Here is a 20,882-nt window from a genome sequence, read left to right as displayed (position 1 = left end):
GGGCTCTGACCTGGAGCGGCCGTTTACCTCTCTGGTTCTTTGGTAGGCTTGCCTGAGCTCCTTAAGTTTCACATGGCACTGCTGCGGGTCCCTGTTACAATCTCTGTCCTTCATGCCCTTGGAGATTTTTTCAAATATTCCGGCATTTCGTCTTTTGGAACGGAGTTCGTATAGCACGGCTTCGTCTCCCCATACAGCGATCAGATCCAGTACCTCCCGTTCGGTCCATGCTGGAGCTCTTTTGCGATTCTGGGACTCCATGGTCACCTGTGCTGATGAGCTCTGCATGGTCACCTGTGCTGATCAGCTCGCCACGCTGGCCAGACAGGAAATGAAATTCAAAAGTTCGCGGGGCTTTTCCTGTCTACCTGGCCAGTGCATCTGAGTTGAGAGTGCTGTCCAGAGCGGTCACAATGGAGCTCTCTGGAATAGCTCCCGGAGGCCAATACCGTCCAATTGCGTCCACACTACCCCAAATTCGACCCAGCAGGGTTGATTTCAGCGCTAAACCCCTCGTCGGGGAGGAGTACAGAAATCAATTTTAAGAGCCCTTTATGTCGACAAAAATGGCTTCATCGTGTGGACGGGTGCAGGGTTAAATCGATCTAATGCTGCAAAATTCAACCTATACTCGTAGTGTAGACTAGGAATGAGAGAGGTGCTTTTACAGCCCTTAAGAGTAAAAGAAGTATCCTCCATTATTTACATTTACTTTAGCAATGATTTTGTTTAAGTTACAGCTTTTCTAATATTTGTTTGTAGGGAACAGACCTCTTTGGAGGAGGGAGAGATTCCTTGGCTGCAGTACCATGAAGAAATTGAAAGTAGCAGTGATGAGGAAAATGATCCAGTTAGCCATTTTGTGCATCCAGGATTTTTCATGTTGGATGGGAACAACAACCTTGAGGATGACTCCAGTATGAGTGAAGACTTAGACATGGAGTGGAGGTATGCATCTGTGCATAAAAGTGATGGGTTCTCTGTGTGAGACGATATTAGTAGTTAGTTATTCTGTCATCTTGCACTTCGTGCTCTATTTAGGAGGCCACAAATTGAGCATTGTTCTACTGCTTAAACAAGCCGATGATACTGCAGTTTCAGGCTTAACTTGCAATAAGTGCTGTTTCTTCCAACAAGAAGACTAAGACATTGTGTCCTATTGATCAGGTTCAAATGTAAGATAGTTTTGATGTATTGGAGATCCAAGGGTTGTAATTTTGGATTCATTTCCAGGTTGATAAATGCCCCTATATAAATGTTGTTATACAATTTTTTGATTACATAAGAATATGCATCTAATTGAATGTTGAAGTATATATGATCTTGGTAAAGGTTTTTATGTTGTAGTTACTCCTCTGCAATTATAGGGATTTAGATCTGCATTAAAAACCTTGTCTTATTTCTCTTTTCAATGCTATGCACATAGAAATCATTTTTATGATGCTGTTTAACATGTTTCTTTCCATTTCTGTGTTAAGATTACTTAGAAATATTGCAAAATAGCAAGATAATTACAGTAGGAGTAGGGAGATGACTTTACTTCCATATGCCATTGATAAGACCAATACTGGAATATTGCATACAGTCTGGTATCCACATTTTAAAAAGAAAGTTGAAAAATTAGAGAGTGCAGAAAAGAGCCTCAAAAATAATTTGAAGGCTGGAGAAAATGTCTTAGAATGAGAGATTTAAGGAGTTCAATCTCTTTAGCTTATCCAAAAGGAGAGTGAGAGGTGACTTGATTACAGTGTATTAGTAGCTTTATGGGGAGAAAATAGAGGGTGCCAAAGAGCTGTTTAATCTAGCAAAGAAAGGCTTTACAAGAACCAATGGCTGGAAGCTGCAGTCAGACAAATTCAAGTTAAAAATTAGTATCCGGTTTCTCACAATGAAGGCGATTAACAAGTAGATTAACAAGTAGAACAAACTACCAACGGAAGTGGTGGATTCTCCATTTCTTGCTGTCTAAATTGAGACTGGCTAAAGCATTTTTTCCAGAAAAGCAGCCAACCACAAGTTATGCTTTAATGAAACACAGTTCATTGGGCTCAGTACAAGAGTACCTGGATGAAATTCCATGGCCTGTGATGTACAGGAAGTCAGATTAGATGATCTAATGATTTCTTCTGGCTTTAAACTATATAAATCTATCAGATAACTGAATCTGGTGACAAAGGTAGGGGGTGTGTTGGTTTTCAATTTTTTTTTTAACCTTAGGAATATCAAGTCTTTTTTCCAAGATTTGGCTGAGGGACCACTTTGTGGGGGTGGGAGGTGTGAACAAGTACAGTGTTAACTTTCAGCCTTTAATTGAAAATGTGGGATGTTGAATTTTTAAAATAGTCTTCATTCAAAAATTGTAGGTGTTTAAGTTCAAACGTGTGAACAAAAACAGAGTTTTAAGCAGCCTAATTACAAGTCCTACCTTTACAATAGTTCACCTTTCACTTTTATTGTTGTGGTGACATCACAGTCTCTTTCAGGCGAGACAGGACCTGAGTTCCTAATGTAGAAAAATAAGCAGGAAATAAACTTTTTTGTTGGGGGAGGGAGCAAGAGCTTTCAGAGTGTGGCTTAGCATCATGAAGACCTAAAAGGCACAACCCCAAGTCTTGTCTCAATTTTTTGGGGAAAAAAAATTGGTAATATTTTTTAGGGATGGTAAGAATACAGAAAGCATATCCCTTATACCTAGCAAATGCTGATACCTGCATCTTGCAGTATCTGCTCATATCAAAGCGTTGTCACTAAATTATACTGATGAAATTATAAAAAGTAACTCTAAAATAAATTGCTTTTATTTTTCATGAGCATAATATAGAAAAGCATCAGGTATAAATGCAGAAATGGTGTCAGAAGCCTGATACGGGGTTGTTCCATTGCAGAGTGCACAATTTTACTTAAAATAGAAGTAAATGTTTTTGAACAGACTAGACACTGTGTGTCTATACTTATCTCAACATCTGTATGCAGAGACATGAAGCATAAAATTTTCAAATGGGCATACTCCTGACTGATTCACAAACATCCTCTAATTGACATATACAAACCCAGCTTTTATGCACTCCTTAGGATTTGTATGCAGTGTAGTTGTAGCTGTGTCAGTCCCAGGATATTAGAGAGACAAAGAGGGTGAGGCAATATTTTTTATTGAACCAATATCTTTGGTTTAGTAAAAAGATATTACCTCACACACCTTGTCTCTCTCATTAGGATTTGTCTGGTTTTTGTCTGACAGATCAAGTAATTTTTCAATTGAATATTGTTAAGGCTCCACTTAAAATGGAGGCTCTGTTTCCTAATATTGCATTTTTGGTGTTTTCAGACTACTTGATGAATTTGGTGATGGCCTAGGAGTTGCTCAAGCCATTTCTTATGTGGATCCTCAGTTTCTAACATATATGGCACTGGAGGAGCGTTTGGCACAGGCCATGGAGGTATTGAAATACGGTTTTGACTTCTGTGTAAAAATAAAAACGGAACACATTAAAATGACTAAAACCATATCACCAGACTAGCTTAAAGGAGCCTAAAGATGACAATTTTCATTTTGTTTTGAGTGGTAATGCACCAGTGTGTTCCACAGATATGGTCCCTGTGTGTATTGATTCATATCGACTTACTTTTTAATAACATAAATTTTTACTACTTTTTATTCTTGTAAGCTCTGCTGATCTAAACAAGTATGAAACAGTGAGCTAGATGCACTTGCTAGTGTGTTATCATTTCCTAGTGCATCATTCATTTAGGTGAAAGTGATCATGAAATGACAGATTTCATGATTCTATAGAAAGGAAGGATGGAGAGCAGCAGAATAAGGCCAGTGGACTTCAAAAAAGAATATTTTGTAGAAAATCAGAGAATTAGTGGGTAAGGTTCCATTGGGGAAAAAAATCTAAGGGAAAAAGGAATTCACAGGAGCTGGCAGTTTCTCAAAGAAACAGTATTTCAGGCACAACAGCAAACTATCCTGATGCAAAGGAAAGATAAGAAGAATAGTAAGAGGCCATTATGGCTCCATCATGATCTCTTTAATGACCTGAAAATCAAAAAGGAATCCTACAAAAGGTGGAAACATGGCCAGATTACTAAGGATGAATATAAATGAATACCACAAACATGTAGGGACAAAATCACAAAGGCTAAGGCACAAAATGAGTTACACCTAGCAAGGTCATGAGACAGTAAGAAGAGGTTCTATAAATACCTTGGGAGTAAAGAAAGACAGAGGACAGTGTAGGTCTACTACTTAGCAGGGAAGGAGAACTAATACTGGATGACACCAAGAAGACTGTGTTGCCTCAGTCTTCAATTAAAAAGCGGTGAATGGTGACCAGATGTTTAACACAATTAATATTAACAAAGACTAGGAAGGAATACAAGTCAGAATAGAGAAAGTACTGGTTAAAGAATGTTTATATAACATAGATGTATTCAAGTCAGCAGCACCTCACAAAATTCATGGTAGGGTACTAAAGCAATCTTTGAACCATTACCAATTATCTTTGAGAACTCATTGAGGATGGGTGATCTGCAGGAGGACTGGAAGGGGCATACAGTACATGTCTTTTATAATTGAAAACTTCTATATCTGGAAAGATACTGCAACGAATTATTAAACAATCAATTTGTAAGCACTTAGAGGATAATCGAATGATAAGTAATAGCCAATATGGATTTGTCAAGAACAAATAAAGCCAGACAAACCTAATTACTTTCTTTGACTTGGATAATGGAATAGAGACTATGCTTATAAAATTTGCACTTGGCACCAAGTTGTTAGGGATTGCAAGCACTTTGCAGGACAGGATTCGAATTCAAAAGACCTTGACAAATTGAAGAATTGGTCTGAAATCAACAAGATGAAATTCAATAAAGAGAAGTAAAATATACTACACGTAAGAAGGAAAAATCCCATGCATAAATACAAAATGGGTGAATAACTGCCTAGGTGATAGTACAACTGGGTGTAATATGAGCCAGCAATGTAAGGCAGTTGCAAAAGAGACTAATATCATTGTGGGGTGTTTTAACAGGAGTGTCATATGTAAGACACGAGGGGCAATTGTTTTGTTCCACTCAGCACTGTGGAGGCCCCATCTGCAGTGTTGCATCCAGTTTTGGGTGCTCACACATAAAGAAAAATGGGGATAAATGGGAGAGACTCCAGAGGAGAGCAGCAAAAATTCTAACAGGTTTAGAAAACCTGACCAATGAGGAAAGGATTTTAAAAAAACAACAACAACAAACTGTGTGTGTTCAGTATTGAGAAAAAGATTGAAGAGGGACATGATGAGTCTTCAAATGTGCTGTTATAAAAAGGATAGTGATTGGTGGTCCTTCATGCCTACTGAAAGTAGGACAAGAAGTAATCAGCTTAATCTGCAGCAAGAAACATTTAGGTTAGATATTAGGAAAAACTTTCTAAATCTAAGGATAGTTAAGTATTGGAATAGGCTACCAAGGGAGGTTGTGGAATTCTTATCATTGGAGGTTTTTCTTCAAGTGTTTGCAACCATGTGTTCCACTCAGGTATGTACCCACCCAGCACACCAAAGCTGGAGAACTTTGCTTAGCGTACAGGCGGTGATCCTACCCATACCTGCGTCAGTTTCTTCTCACTGCCCAGAGCTTGAGTCAGAGTGCTCGTTGTGGTTTTTACCTCATACCTTGTTTCACATTGCTGTCTGTGGGGTTTTTCCCCCCTGTATATAGTTGTTAGTTGTAGTTCGTGTAGTAGTACCCCTAGGTTTAGTTTACTAATAGTTAGGATTTTGCCTGGTGTGATGCCTTCACTGTTGTGTGGTGTAGCGAACGCTTATAGTGACCTCAGACTTGTTGGGGAAGGGCACGTTAAAGAAATCTGCAAGACATTCAAGAAGAGAAAGGCAAAGAAATGAAGATGGCCAGAAGCTTTCACTTGAAGCAGTACCTTCTGGAGCAGACCATGAGGTCTGCTTCAGCACTAGAGACCTCCACAAATTGCCAGACCTCTTAGTGGGCATCTGAGCCAGCATGGGCTGTTGTTTGGCCAGGTAAGGATTCCTCTTCCAGGAGGAAGAGAGACTGTTTCCCTTCCTCTGGTCCTCCTAGACAGAGATTCCATAAAATGGACCAGGGTCGTTCCAGAGGTAGGAGAGGTTTCTTCTCCCCTTCTAAGAGGAGTGCAGACCAAGACCGTGATTCATCTGGTACATGAGATAGAGCAGGAATGTCTACTTGTTCTCTGGTACCGAGGTGAGAGGTCTGCACTATTGACTCTGTACTCTGGCGTATTGGGCAGTATCAGACTTGTTTTGCCTGTCTGTTCCTGACTGTCCACTAATTCAGGAATGTTCAGGTGTGATGGTTGCTTCTTCGATGTCCTTTGCGCCATGTGAAATTATTAAAGACTTGACGTTGTTGACACCTTCTTCTGCACCTCTTCCAGTTTAGGGCGCAGAGTTGAGGTTACCCACCTTTTCGGTACTGAAGGGCTTTTCAGTGCAGGTACTATCTTCAGTGCATATGACGACGCCGGTGCATGCTGCAGCCACAGACAGGGGTTACTCCTGCTGAACTGATTGAGCTTGAACTGTTGTTACAGGCACCACAAGAGATTCCATTGGCTCCGCTTCTTCCTATTCTTCGTCTCCAGGTGCTAGATTCTTCCTCCCCCATGCTTGAGGATTTTAAATCGTATCAGGACCTCCCGAGGTGCATGGCTTCAGCCTTGGGCGTTCAGGCTGAGTTGTTCAGGAGAACACCCATAAGCTGCTGAATATTCTCCAGTCCTCCGCTCCAGGGAGGGTAGCTTTCCCCATAATTGAAGTGATTTTGGAACCTGCAAAGACTCTCTGAGGAACACTCTGGTAGCCTTACCACCCACAACGAAGTGCACTAATAAGAGAAATTGTGCCTATCTATGGTTTTGAGCACTTCTACTTGCATCTAGCGCCTAACTCTCATGTCATAACTTTGGCAAATGAGAGGTTAAGACAGAGGAGATATAAATCAACACCAAAAGAAAAGGACTCTAAAAGATTGGAGTTGTTGGAGAGGAAAATATATTCAGTCTTGTCCTTACAAATGTGAGTTGTCAAAGTACAAGTTTATAAATTGGGAAGTGATAGCAAAATTTACAGATAAGTTGCCAGAATCCTTGAGGGGAAGAGTTTAAGACTTTCATTGCAGAAGTCCATCTAGAGGCAAAGATGTCACTATAGTCAGTTTTGGACATGGCAGATGCTTCCTCTCGAGTTATGTCATCTGCTGTAGCAATGAGAAGGGCTTCGTTGTTACAGAACTCTGATACAGCTCCTGAGGTCCAAAAAATGATTGAGGACTTACTCTTTGACGGTCAATTTTTGTTTTTAGAGAAAACTGATGAAACGCTGCATTCCTTTAAGAACTCTCAAGCTACATTGTGTTCATTGGGGTTTTGTTTTTTTTTTACCCCGGCAGTAAAAAGACCTCATTTCATGGGGCAAGAGCAAAAGGATCAATATCATCCTCAGCAGTTCTTGAGGTCAGATTATCCCACTAGACAGCAGGACTTCTCCAGAAAGGGGTACAAGTCAAGTAAAAGGTCTTCTGGTTCCAATTTCACCCAGTCAGCCTGTCTTTCTTCTGTTTTGGGCAAGCCGTCAATGTGACTCTCTGAGGTCAACATTCCAGTCATCAAGCTTTCAAGTCATCTCCCCTCCATTTGGGGTGGGGGGAGACAGGCTATCCCACCTCTACAGGGCTTTGGAGTCAATAACTATGGACAAGGATGTCCTAAGCACTGTGGGACTGGGTAATGCCATTCCATCCCCCCTTCCACACTCCTACACCATCCCTTTTGTGGGACCCCTCTCATGAGTCTGTGCTTCTACAGCAGGTGAAAGCTCTTTGGGCTTTGTAGGCCATAGAGGAGATTCCCCTTCAGAATCAGGGAAGGGGATTCTACTCACAGTACTTCCTGATCCCCAAGTCCAAGAGAGGAGTGAGACCTATCCTCAATCTCCATCTCAACAAGTACATCAGATACATGAGTTTCTGTATGGTTAACCTACCTGCTATTCTCCCTGCTTTGAACCACAAGTGGTTTTCCCCGCTCAATCTTCAGAACATTTACTTCCATGTGGTAATTTTCCCAAGTCACAGGTGGTTTCTGAGATTTGTAGTGGCAGGCCAGCATTATCAGTACACTGTGTTGCCATTTGGCCTGTCCTTGGCTCGACATTTATCAAATGCATGACTGTAGTAGCAGCATATCTCAGAAAAAGAGGAATTCATGTTTTTCTGTACCTGGACGGTTGGTTAGTAAAGGGCAAGTCCAGAGATCAAGTCCTCTCTCATGTCAAATTCACTTTGCATCTCTTCGATCATTTGGCTCTGATTTTGAACAAAGGGAAGTGAGCATTAACACAAACACAAAAAATCTAGTTCGAGTGCATTCCTGACCTATGAACAATTTCAAGCAATTCATTGCCTGTGCCTGTCTTTCTGCTCTCACCTTTCAACTATGATATGTGTATGTCTGAGATTAAGCCATATGTTGGCATGCATTTATGCGGTCCAGCATGCAAGATTACACCTTCATCTTCAGGACTAGTTGAAGTTGGTATATCACCTGGATTGTCAGTAACTGAATTGCATAGTGCTTGTGGCACCGCCTGTCCTCGAGTCCCTAGGGTAGTGGGCAGATCATATTGATATGAGTGAGGGTTGTTCCCTTTGCCTGTCCCCCTCTGGTCAGGACATAGAAACTGATTCCTTTCACCAGGGAGTACATCTGGGGACATTGAAGGTTCAAGGTTTATTGACAGAACAAGACCTTCCCTTCAAATTAACATCCTGGAGTTTCAAGCCATTTACAATATGTGCAGAGCTTTTTGGATACAGAACAAGGACACAGCGGTTCACATACTTCTCAACAACAACACTGCAATGTAGCAGGAAGGAAGCCCATTCCAGACAGCTTTTTCAGGAGGCAATAAAATGTTGGCAGTTCTGCATCAAGTAGAGCATTATTCCCTACAGACACTCACTCACCCGGGGTCCAGAATCACTTAGCTGATCACCTCAGCAGGTATTTCTCCTGGAATCATGAGTGGGCTCTGAAGACCAGTGTGCAGAGGTCCAGCTTTGTAGAATGAGGCATCCTGGCTCTCACCCTGTTTGCAATGAAAGACAAAGTGTCATTTGTTTTGTTCTTGAGCATGTCTCCATCCAGGCTCCTTAACCAATGCCTTCCGTCTGAACTGAGGATCGGCACTCATGTATGTCTTTCCCCCAATCTCACTTGTTCCTCAGTTTATTCTCAAACTGAAGCTGGATCATACCAAACAAATTCTCATTGCATCAGCTTGGCTGAGACAATGTTAGTTCCCTGACCTCGTCAGTCTATCTGTTTGACCCCAGCTCCAATGTTTCTTCCTCTTTATACTTATCAACTGACTCAGCACCACGGTTGAGTTTGGTATCCAGCACTGAGAAGTCTACACCTCATGGCATGGAAGCTGCATGGCTAGATGAGGAGAAGGAACACTGTTTGGAAGCTGTTAGACAAGTGCTACTCAACAGTAGAAAACCCTCTGGTAGAGCTACCTATTTGGATAAGTCGAAGTGGTTTTCAATTTGGTTCCTAAACTGTGGGGTTCAACCGACGCTAACCCATGTCTAGGACATTTTGGAGTATCTGTTACACCTTCAATCCTCTGGTCTGTTTCTCAGCTCCTTGAGGGTCCACTTAGCGGTGATCTTGGTGTTCAATCCTCTGATAGTCAATTTTCTCAAACTCCCTGTCAGTGAAATTTCTAAAAGTAATCATTTGTCTTTTTCAACTGGTGAAAGAAGTGGTTCCTTTATGGGACCTTAATACTGTGCTGGCTGTCCTACTCCATCTGAGCCCTTGGCAATCTTGTTCTCTGTCTCTAATGTCCTACTCCCAATGTGCTGTCACATCTGCAAGAAGAGTAAATGAGCCACAGGCTTTAAGGGCAGAGCCCTTGTATACTCAGTTTTTCAAAGGTAATGTGGCCCTAAGGTGGCATATGGAGTAGCTCAGGTCATACCTCCAGTTACAGACTCATTCAACTAGCGCCCAAGTGACATAGATCACATTCCTCAATGGTGTTTCAGTGTCTGACATTTGCAGGGCTGCTACCTGGTCTTCAGTGCAAAATTTTTGTCTGAAGTGGTTTCACAGTTTCATCTTTACCAAATAGTATATTTACCAGTATTCTTGCCTAAGCCACATTCAAATGCAAATGAGCAGGATCTTTATGTGTTGGATGTGAGACAATGATTGGCATTTTATTTAGTTCATCATGTCATCTTTTTGTCTCCTATGCATATCAGAGAACGGGTCAGGGGGTCTCTGCACAGACGATTTCCAGATGGCTATCTTCCTGTATTATGATGGCATATGGAGTAGCTCAGGCCACACCTCCACAAAAGTTACAGACTCATTCAGTTAGGGCCCAAATGACATCGATCACATTCCTCAATAATGTTTCAATATTGGACATTTCAGGGCTGCTGCCTGGTCTTCAGTGTATACTTTTAGCAAACACTTTGTTATCATGGCTGCATCTAGATCAGATACAAACTTTGGGAAGGTAGTTCTGCAGTTGTTCTATAAATAGACTCTGATCTCACCTCCTACTCATTCGCTTGTGAGTCACCTGATCTGCAACCACTTGAAGAAGAAAAGACAGTTACTTAGTACCTCATGACATATTGATTAAGAAGCTGGAATAATATAAAATTAACATGGCACACATTAAATGGATTAATAACTGGCTAACTGTTAGTTCTCAAAACGTAACTGTAAATGGGGAATCATCATCAAGCATGTCTGTTTCCACTGGGATCCCACAGGGATCAGTTCGTGGTCCCATGCTATTTAACATTTTTATCAGTTACGTGGAAGAAAACAACATAATCGCTGATAAAGTTTGCAGATGACACACAAATCGGGGGGGGGAGGGGTGAATAATGAAGAGGACAGGTTACTGGTACAGAGCAACCTGAATCACTTGGTAAAATGGGCACAAGCAAACAATATGTGTTTTAATGGGGCTAAGTGTAAATATATACATCTAGGAACAAAGAATGTAGGGCATAGAATCATAGAATATCAGGGTTGGAAGGGACCTCAAGAGGTCATCTAGTCCAACCCCCTGCTCAAAGCAGGACCAATTCCCAACTAAATCATCCCAGCCAGGGCTTTGTCAAGCCGGGCCTTAAAAACCTCCAAGGAAGGAGACTCCACCACCTCCCTAGGTAACGCATTCCAGTGCTTCACCACCCTCCTAGTGAAATAGTGTTTCCTAATATCCAATACTTACAAGATGGGGTTTTCTATCCAGGGAAGTAGTGACTCTGAAAAAGATTTGGGAGTCATGGTGGATAATCAGCTGAACATGAGCACCCAGTGTGACACTGTGGCCAAAAGAGCTAATGTGATCCTGGGATGCATAAACAGGGGAATCTTGAGTAGGAGTAGAGAGGTACTATGTTACTTGGCACCAGTGTGACTGCTGCTGGAATCCATAGTCCAGTTCAGGTGTCCACAATTCCAGAAGGAAGCTGATAAATTAGATAGGGTTCAGGGAAGAGCCACAAGAATGATTGAAGGATTAAAAAACAGTGATGCTCAAGGAGTTCAATCTATTTAGTTTAACATGTTATGGTATGACTTGATGCCAGTCTGTAAGTGTCTACATAGGGAATAAATATTTTTAATGGACTCTTAAAATTACTTTGCTGTTCCTCATTAAGATAAGTTAATCTCCAACCAATGAAATAACAATAATGATAGCCATCATACATTCATATACATACATTTCAAACTGTTCTAGGAATATTGGCAATTTCTCCATATTTACAATCTGAATATGGAACATTCAGTAATGGTAGGATTCATGCCCGGAAATTATTTCTGCTTAACCCTAATTCTAAATACATTTTTTCACCTCTTTTTGTGCCTTGATACCACAGTGGTGCAGGATATATTTCTGCTTTAGATTTGGTTCAAGTCCATTTTAAGAAAAGGTGGCAATTTTTCCAGTCTTAATTATCTTGCTCTGGTAGACAACAGATGACCTCTTCTCTATAGCATCATACAGAGCATTGCTCTAAACTTTTAGCAGTTGGCCTACTCATGTCAAAACTAAAATTCAACAGTGTAGTTCTGTTTGATATTCCTGTCGTAATAAGATGTTGAGGTCCCATGTAGTTTAATTAAGGATCTGGAGAGGGGAGTGAGTGGGGAGGCGTGTAGATAACATAAAGTGATTTAGGCTAGTCAGGACCATTGGGGACTGTGAGAAATTTCAGAGAGACCTAAATACACGAGGTGAAAAGACAACAAAATGGCAAACAAAATTCATTGTCAATAAATGCAATGTAAGGCATTTTGGAAAGAAAAAATTAAACAACTCGTACACCTTACAGGTTTATAAATCAATTGTATCTACTCAAGAAAGCGACCTGGCCATCATTATAGCTAATTCAGTGAAGAGTTCTTGATGTGCAGCTGCAGTTTTAAAAAAAAAAGTTAGAGTGCATAAGAAAAAGGTTTGAGAATAGAACCAACAATATTAAATGCTTTTATATAAATCAGTGATATAATGTCATCTGGAATAGTGTGTGTGCAATCCCATCTCCCCATCTCAAGAAGGATATTATAAAACTATGGGGGGTTCAGGAAAAAGAGTGATGAAGGGAAGGGAAAAATTCTCATATGAAGAGAGATTGAAAAGTTTGAGAGAATAAAAGGGGACATGAAAAATATGTAAAATAATGAATGGTCTAGAGAAGGAGAATTAGGTACTTTTCTCTTGTCTCATAACACAAGAACAAGGGAACATTTGATGAAATTAAAAGATGAGAAATTCAAAATAGATAAAAATAAATTTTTTACTCGATCAGTAATTAAACTATGGAATTTGCTGCCATGGGATATTGTTGAGGCCAATAATTTAACAAAATGTCAAAAGGAATTGGATAATCTATATATCAGAATAATTAGTCAGAATTATAATGCATGGTCATAAAAAATTTGGAAGAGATTGAGATTGGCTAAAGATTAAATGTTAGAGATCAGGGTGAGACCTAATGTGAGGAGCAGATTATCCCACATTTGCCTACTGTGGGGTTCTTTACCTTTTTTTGGACATCTGATGCTAGTCACTGTCAGACAGGATACTGAGCTATATGGACAATGGGTCTGACCCAGTATGGCAATTCTCATGTCCCAAGACTCCTCAACCTTAGATTGCATTGTACAAAAGAAGTGCTAAATGGTGCTTTTGGATGTGTAATGTACCGTTGTAAAGTAATTGCTGCAGTGAGTACCTGGTATGTGATGCTGTAAATGCAGGAGCAACATCACTTGACTACCAGTCCATTAGTTCAAAGGGGTGAATTCAATAGACTTGTTTGTTGTGGTACACATGAAAAAAAATTTAAATCTCTGTCTAGAGCTTACTTCCTTAATATATTGATCATGGGCCTCTTCAATCCTCTCCTGGTAATAGCCGTGGGAGGAGATCTGGGAGATGAAAAACCCCATGAGGATCCCTTCACATTTTTCTTCAAATCATTTAATCGGGACAGGGGTTGTAGCATCAGCAGTGATTCTGTTCCCTGCCACCTAGGTCCCTAAGACCCATGAGAAGTCAGGGCCATCCAAACAAAAGTCATACCTCTGCTCTAGACCTCCTACCACTCAGCTCTACCCAGATTCTTGACAGCATGTCTCAATTGGAGACAAATTGCTTTACCTGTGCTAGTCCTTTACCAAGTCACAGGTTTTCTTTCCACTCGGGGGACAGAGGTAACTGAATGGCTTCTCTGCACAAGAATAGGGGAGCCTGCATGGAGAGGGCAAATCCTTTATGTTGGTTATATTTGCCAGATAATCTTGTCCTATATGTGTTCATACTCATATGTTTATACCTGACCCAGAAGTCCAGGGGTGTTGAGCCTACAAGAAGTTTGTCTATATTACTAGTATGCAACAGACTTAAGCTCTTCTATCGGAAGAAAAGCATGAGCCCCTGTTTAATTTACCCTATAAAGGCAATCCTTGGGGGCTGTATGCCTGATTGACTGAGAGAGCTGCTGTAATTATGGTAGTATTGTTGGGAGCTGTTGAGCATTCTGTCCATTTAGTAAATCATGGATGACTGTAAACAAGTTCTGATTTAGTCTTTGAGATTAACACAAGTCCTATCCAGTCAATTTTTATATTGGACCAGGAGGGAAGACAATTCCCTTAGAACAGGATTCTCAACTGGTTCTCAACCTATTTACCATTGTGGGTCTCATATGCAGCGCTTTGTGTTTATGTGGGCCACATCCACACAATATATATACTACCTGTATGGCCCTGAGTATGTCACATGGGACGCAGCTGAGTGCTGATTGGGCCGCCAGTTGAGAACCACTGCCTTGGACTATACCAGTGTTTAAAATTAGGTTTTAGTTGTCTGAAACGTTATGGCAAGCAAAAGAGTCTGATCTAATTGATTTTTGTCAGCAGTACATAAATGCCCAATAGGATGTTTCAAAGAATCATAGATGTCTTTAATAACTGGTTGACACTTATGATACCTGGTACATACATCACTTCCCTACGCTTCCTGGAAAATCCCATTGTAGGATATTATCATTCTCATTTGTAAATTCAAGTAATTCTTTAAAGGTATGGAGACTATGCTCTTGGCTGGACAAATTTAGCAATTCTGTATTGTGTTGCCAGTGTTGACACAATGTATGTGTTGACACAATTTGGATCTAATACCATATTCACAGAGCCTCTATGAAAGTCCGGATTCAGATCCCCCTCTCACTAAAATCTCAACCTTTTTCTGGTTTTATGTCATTATCAAGGGCATCAGGATGGCTCTTCATCTACAAGCAAGTCTGGAGCTAATGTAAATACAGCTTCTTTAAGGAGAAAAAATAGCTCATAGGTTATTAAATACCTTATAGGGAGTGGATGGGTTTTAAACTTGCATGCCATTCTATCTATTGCACTTTCTCCAGTCAGTGTCCTCTTTATTGTTACCAGAATACTTGTAGGTGTTCGTGTATTAATGATTCTTTACCTTTTTTCAGTGAAAAGTCATTCCACAATCCTGTCCTAATTTTATTAATGCCAAGAATCAACCCTGCATGTGTAATATGTGCCTTCCAGGCTGGAGGGCAATTGGCTTTCACAGTACAAAAAGGAGCAAACTTTCACACACAATTAATATCAGTACAGAAAACCTGATTTATTATAATAGTGGCTACAACTTCTTATAAGGCAAGAAACCAGTACAACGATTTCAGCATTCTGATTAATAACCGAGCCTAATGAAAATGAGTAATTTGAGGATTTTGAGTCCTAGTATACACTTACACCTTTGCATTAGACTTGAAATTAGACGAAGGTTTCTAACCATTAGAGGAGTGAAGTTCTGGAACGGCCTTCCAAGGGGAGTAGTGGGGGCAAAAGGCATATCTGGCTTCAAGACTAAGCTTGATAAGTTTATGGAGGGGATGGTATGATGGGATAGCCTAATTTTGGCAATTAATTGATCTTTGATTATTAGCAGGTAAATATCCCCAATAGTCTGTGATGTGATGTTAGATGGGGTGGGATCTGAGTTACTACAGAGAATTCTTTCCTGGGTGCTGGCTGGTGAGTCTTGCCCACATGCTCAGGGTTTAACTGATCGCCATATTTGGGGGCGGGAAGGAATTTTCCTCCAGGGCAGATTGGCAGAGGCCCTGGAGATTTTTCGTCTTCCTCTGCAGCGTGGGACACGGGTCACTTGCTGGAGGATTCCCTGCACCTTGAGGTCTTTAAACCACAATTTGAGGACTTCAATAACTCAGGCATAGTTTAAGGGTTTGTTACAGGAGTGGGTGGGTGAGATTCTGTGGCCTGCGTTGTGCAGGAGGTCATACTAGATGATCATAATGGTCCCTTCTGACCTTAAAGTCTGAGTCTATTAAACATTTTATGATGTAAAGAATAGCTATCCATGTGAACCACTGGTAAAAACCTATTGACATATCCATCTAAAATTTGCATTTCCAGTAATCATGAGTGGGAGACCATAGGTATCATGTTTTTATAGATCTCTTCCTTAAATTCTGTAACTTGACCCAGTGCACTTCTGCCCAACTCTGTCCTTCTAAGAGCTTCTTCCTTTTAATATGGCTAATGTCAGTGCCTCTTCCTCTCCAAACTTAAATCCATGAAGCAATTTGAAAAATGGATATTGCCCATTTCTGATTTGATTATCAGTTGTATCTGCTTCTTTTATTGAATTGAAAATTTGGCATATGTCAGGGGTTGTTGTTTGCTACCCCCTTGTCCAAAAGAATAGACTTACCGCATTGGTTTACTGAATGTAGGAAATGTTTAATCTCTGATCATGTGATCTTTAGATATGTTAAATTCCTGACCCTTTACTCTGTAGCTATACTGGTAAGATTTCTGATCAATAGAGCATCCTATATATTTCTGCATACTTACTACATTCAGAGGTACAGAATGTTTGCTAGGCTGTTCCACTGTTTTCAGAAATGGTTGAAAGTGGTGAGGAGACTTTCAAAATAGCAAAAAAACTACATCTATATTATTTGATTGTACCAGAAACAACAGGAATTTTGAGAAGATCTCAAGATATGTACTTCAAATCAAAATTCTATAGATGGCTCACCTCTACTCCCAGCTTCAAAATAGTTACAAAAATTGTCCAGAAAACATCAAGGATTATCCAATACATGGCTTGGTTTCCTTTTGGGAGAACTTTGTATGTACCTTCTGGAACTTGAAAAGGAAACTGACTGAAAATCTGTGCCACCCAGAGGACTGTGTGTTTGGATGTCATCTGGATTTTGATCTACTAAGGTCCCATGTTTGATGAGCATAGCCTGATTTAAAAACAGGAAATAATGTTTTAAATTCTCTTACAAAAGGTTATGGAACCGTGGTGGGCAAACTGTGGGCCGCATATGGCCCATCAGCATAAGCTGATTGTGGGCCGCGAGACATGTTGCTGACATTGACCGTGCGCAGGCACGGCTCCCCACAGCTTCCAGTGGCCGGGAATGACGAACTGCGGCCCCTGGGAGCTCTGGGGGGCTGTGCTGCGGACGGTCAACATCAGCAACATATCTCGCGGCCTGCAATCAACTTACCCTGATGGGCCACATGCGGCCCGCAGGCTGCCCACCACTGTTCTAGAAGATGGAGTCTAACATGATTTGGCTGGCTAGTGTTACCTAAATTAAGGCAAACTACCTAGTGTAGGACACTGTGGAACAGGTGCAGCACCATCCCGCATTTGCTAGCCACATGGTGCTAGAAATTAGTGTTCCTGATACTGTTTTCAAACAAAGTTTAAATGATTCCTTATCTTGCTTTTAGGGCATTGTAGACAGAGCCTTTAAATGGTGCATCATGCAATTGGAAAATCTAAAATGGATGCGAAGCAAGTAAAATAAAATAAAAATCTTGGAACAGAGAATGACTTAAATTTCTCAAAATACTGGCATAATGATACAAAGGTTTTCTCTCCTATTTAGTATCACTGTCATAATGCCCACAAACATTCCAGCCCTGGAATTACATTTTTCAGAAAAAATAATCTTTTAGGTTAGCTTGTTCTGGGGTACAAACAGTTAAGAATCCTGCCCTCCCCTTCACTAATCTGAGTCTTTTCAAATTCAGGTAACAAGCATGTTCATGGAAATGACTTATCACCGTCTACAGGTATCGGCAATTTCTGATTATCTACATATACGGAATGTAGGAAATGCTTTGAAAATGGGATAATAAAGAGCATTTTGTTTTGTAGCATAAAAGGCAGACTGGCTGCTCCCTGTCAAAATACAATGATGTGTCCAGGAGTATCACAGTTTGGAAGCATTTTGCATGTGAGGTTAAGGGTGTTCTCAGAGTCTAACCACTGACTTGAAATATTATGTACCATTTTTTGATATTTGAGGAACTGGAGGGTTGATTTTAATTATATCATCAATAAAATCCTATCTGTCTTGTGACACTGTGATTCATTCTTTCAGAGGTACTAATTTATTTAAACCCCCTTCCTCAATCTTCCCAAAATTTCTAATGTTCCTTATCTGAACTAGCAAATTCATTAGCCAGATATTTTTCCCCGTGACAACCTAACTTTTATCTAAGTCTACTATAGCTCAGAAGTTATTCAAAAAATCTCTCTACCTAGCAAAACCAATTTGCTGTAGCAAAGGAGCACTTGAACGGGGTGTGAAATGGTAGTGCTGCAAAAATCCAAGTTTATCTTACTTTAGAAAAGGGAGAGACTGAGCTGTCCCGATTAAGCATGACTCTATCCATTTTTCTCCCCTCTAATTGGTAGATTAGCCAATTGTTTATTAATAGATTCCAGAATCTTACTGAATGTCAAAGAAAGCTCCGCTTCTGTGTCCAGCAAACTTAATCTTATAAACCCATTTGTGATAATTTTCCACCTGTTCTAATTAACCTATAGAACAAGTGCTGGTATCTCCTTCTCCTTATTTCAGAGTACAAGATGGGTTGCAGGCACAGATAGGAGGATGAGAGTGGAAACCTCGCTGGAAGTCTATAGACAGGAGGTGCAAAAAAAACTTTAAAATAAGCAATAATTAGGAAATGTGTCAGTTGGGGAGGAAGTAGAGGCCTGAGGTTGATTCCCAGGTGTTCTCATTAACTGTTTTTAATAACATACACTACTAAATTTTGTAGCTTCAGGATAGCCATTTCTTTGGACTACTTTGATATTTGTGCTTGGGGGAAAGCATCAAATGAATTATAATCCCCTCCTCCCCTTCCCCGCGTCACCCTTCAGATTTTTATTTTCATGGTTTCCCAAATTTCTTGTTCATTTCTTGATTTTGATGTTTTTTCATCTTAAAAGTATGTTATGTAATATTGCATTTAAAGTTTTAAACATTTTTAAGATTAATACTCAAAGATAATATCTTATACAGGAACATAAATGAAACCAATTCTAACCCTTTAGAATATTGGACTGGGTTCTTTAAAATTTCTCCCTATTTAAAGATTGAGATGCACACACTCAAAGTAAATCCAAATATAATCCAACATACCAGTCCCTTAGTTTAGTGTATTGAGTGCTTTCCCCTTTTGTATTTTACATTAATTAGTAATTAATTAGGCTGCTGTAGATCTCAGTAACATTTTCTGTAAATATTAGTATTAGAGATTATTCAAACCTAATAAGTTTTGTGTCCATTAGAATAATTAAATTGGATGCTGACTTCCCCCCCCGAAAAATCTGTGCTTATAACATATATGTATTAAAGTGGCATTTTAGCTGTTCAGTTTCAATTGCTATTGTTCTATTGTGTTATTGTAAGACTATTGTTAGGTTCATCCTGCAATTGAAATCTGTCAAATTTGGTTCACAGCAAGTTGTGGGGGGCTCAGGGTGGGTTGTACTATGGTTCTTCTTATCATCTAGTGTACACTGTGGGGAATAATAGATGTTAGTTTGCTTCAATCTGCTGAAGTGCCTTAGAAATTTGAAGAATTTGCAATTTGACCTAAATACGTTCTTACGCAAATCTAAAGTAGTTCTTCTGGTTTTCCTGGATTTTGAAACTTATTAAATTGATGCCTCATCTCAGTCTCAGACTTCTTATTTTCAACACTAGGGACCTGAGTTGCCAGGTATTCAGTCAGACTCCACATTAGATACGCATATTCCAATATCTTTCTGACAAACCTCAACTTTGAAACTTGGGAACCTGTTCAAATGTCATTTATTTAGTGTTCCGTTCTTAAAAGTAAAATGTATTTTTATGAGTAGCTTGTGCTTATTTCTTTGCTCATGAGATGGATGGCTTGTTAATGATGAAGTATGTGTCTCTGGGTGGAAGAATCAAGGAGACACAGTGTAAGATGGCTTAACTTGTTTTGTTTCTTTGTGTTTGAACATTTGTCACATGTTACATGTACATGTTTTTCTGTTAATATATATTGATAAATATTTATTTACTTCCCAATAAGAATTTTTTTTAAAGAAAGAGTATCATAATTATTGAAGATAGTCTGCATTAAGAGCCATGTGGTGCCAGTTTAATAAAACATTTATGTCCGGATTCACTCTCCTGCTCAGTCAGCCTTGTGCTATACCAGCTACTTGAAAAGAGGTGTATGAGTTCCTGCACAATCCCACTTTGCCTTGGTCCCAGCATAAGGAATGTGTCAGGGGAGTTTGCTATATCTATGTGATCCTCAGCTGCCAGAATAGGTTTTTGGGGCCAATGGTAACTAAGAAGTGAGAGCATAGCCAAAAAGTTGCTGTCATTTATGTGAGGTCTAGGATTGGGGACTCTCAAAAGTGGCTTTAACGCCATCCTTGCTTCCGCCCTCTCTGGATTTGTGCTGAGCGGAGTTCAGCTGGTCCAGTGAATATGGACTTCTGACTTTAAAATCAGTTTTTCCAGACTTGCAAAGTCTAGTTTGCTCAGGGGTTTTGCCTGTGATCCATTATCCCAGTATTCTTGGCTTTCTAGCTTGATTTAAGTTTTTTTTTTAAGGATTTTCTACCTTTAAGATGTAAAATCTATTTAACATGTCATTCACTCCATATAATAGGTCAGTATTATGTTCATTTGCTTCAGCTTTTCATGTTGTAAGTGCAATAAATATTCTTTAAGTTGGCAAATAAGAAAATAATAATAAATATACCAGTACATTTCTACAGTACCTTTCATCCAGGAATTGTAAAATACTTTACAAACAATTGATTAAGACTCAACATCATTGTAAGGTACGGTAAGTAAAAATTACATGCGGACCGCTTCTCTGTGCACTGAAATGCAGCTACACATTAGATGGAACATGTTTTACATTA

The 20,882-nt window shown here is 39.9% G+C and overlaps 1 protein-coding gene across 8 annotated transcripts in view; it reads left to right on the top strand.

Moving 5' to 3' along the window:
• PJA2 (praja ring finger ubiquitin ligase 2) overlaps nucleotides 1-20,882 on the top strand; it is an 86,893-nt gene that overhangs the window by 63,115 nt on the left and 2,896 nt on the right. For all 8 annotated transcript variants that reach the window (XM_024196945.2, XM_024196943.3, XM_024196948.2 and 5 more), the window contains 2 exons: nucleotides 763-948; nucleotides 3,326-3,437. In XM_024196945.2, coding sequence (XP_024052713.1) covers nucleotides 763-948; nucleotides 3,326-3,437 — 298 coding nt within the window. The remainder of the gene's footprint in view (nucleotides 1-762; nucleotides 949-3,325; nucleotides 3,438-20,882) is intronic.

Source organism: Terrapene carolina, unplaced genomic scaffold (assembly GCF_002925995.2).
Source record: "Terrapene carolina triunguis isolate 2854851 unplaced genomic scaffold, T_m_triunguis-2.0 Scaffold69, whole genome shotgun sequence".
Classification (NCBI taxonomy): domain Eukaryota; kingdom Metazoa; phylum Chordata; order Testudines; family Emydidae; genus Terrapene; species Terrapene triunguis.
This window is presented reverse-complemented; position numbering and strand designations above follow the sequence as displayed.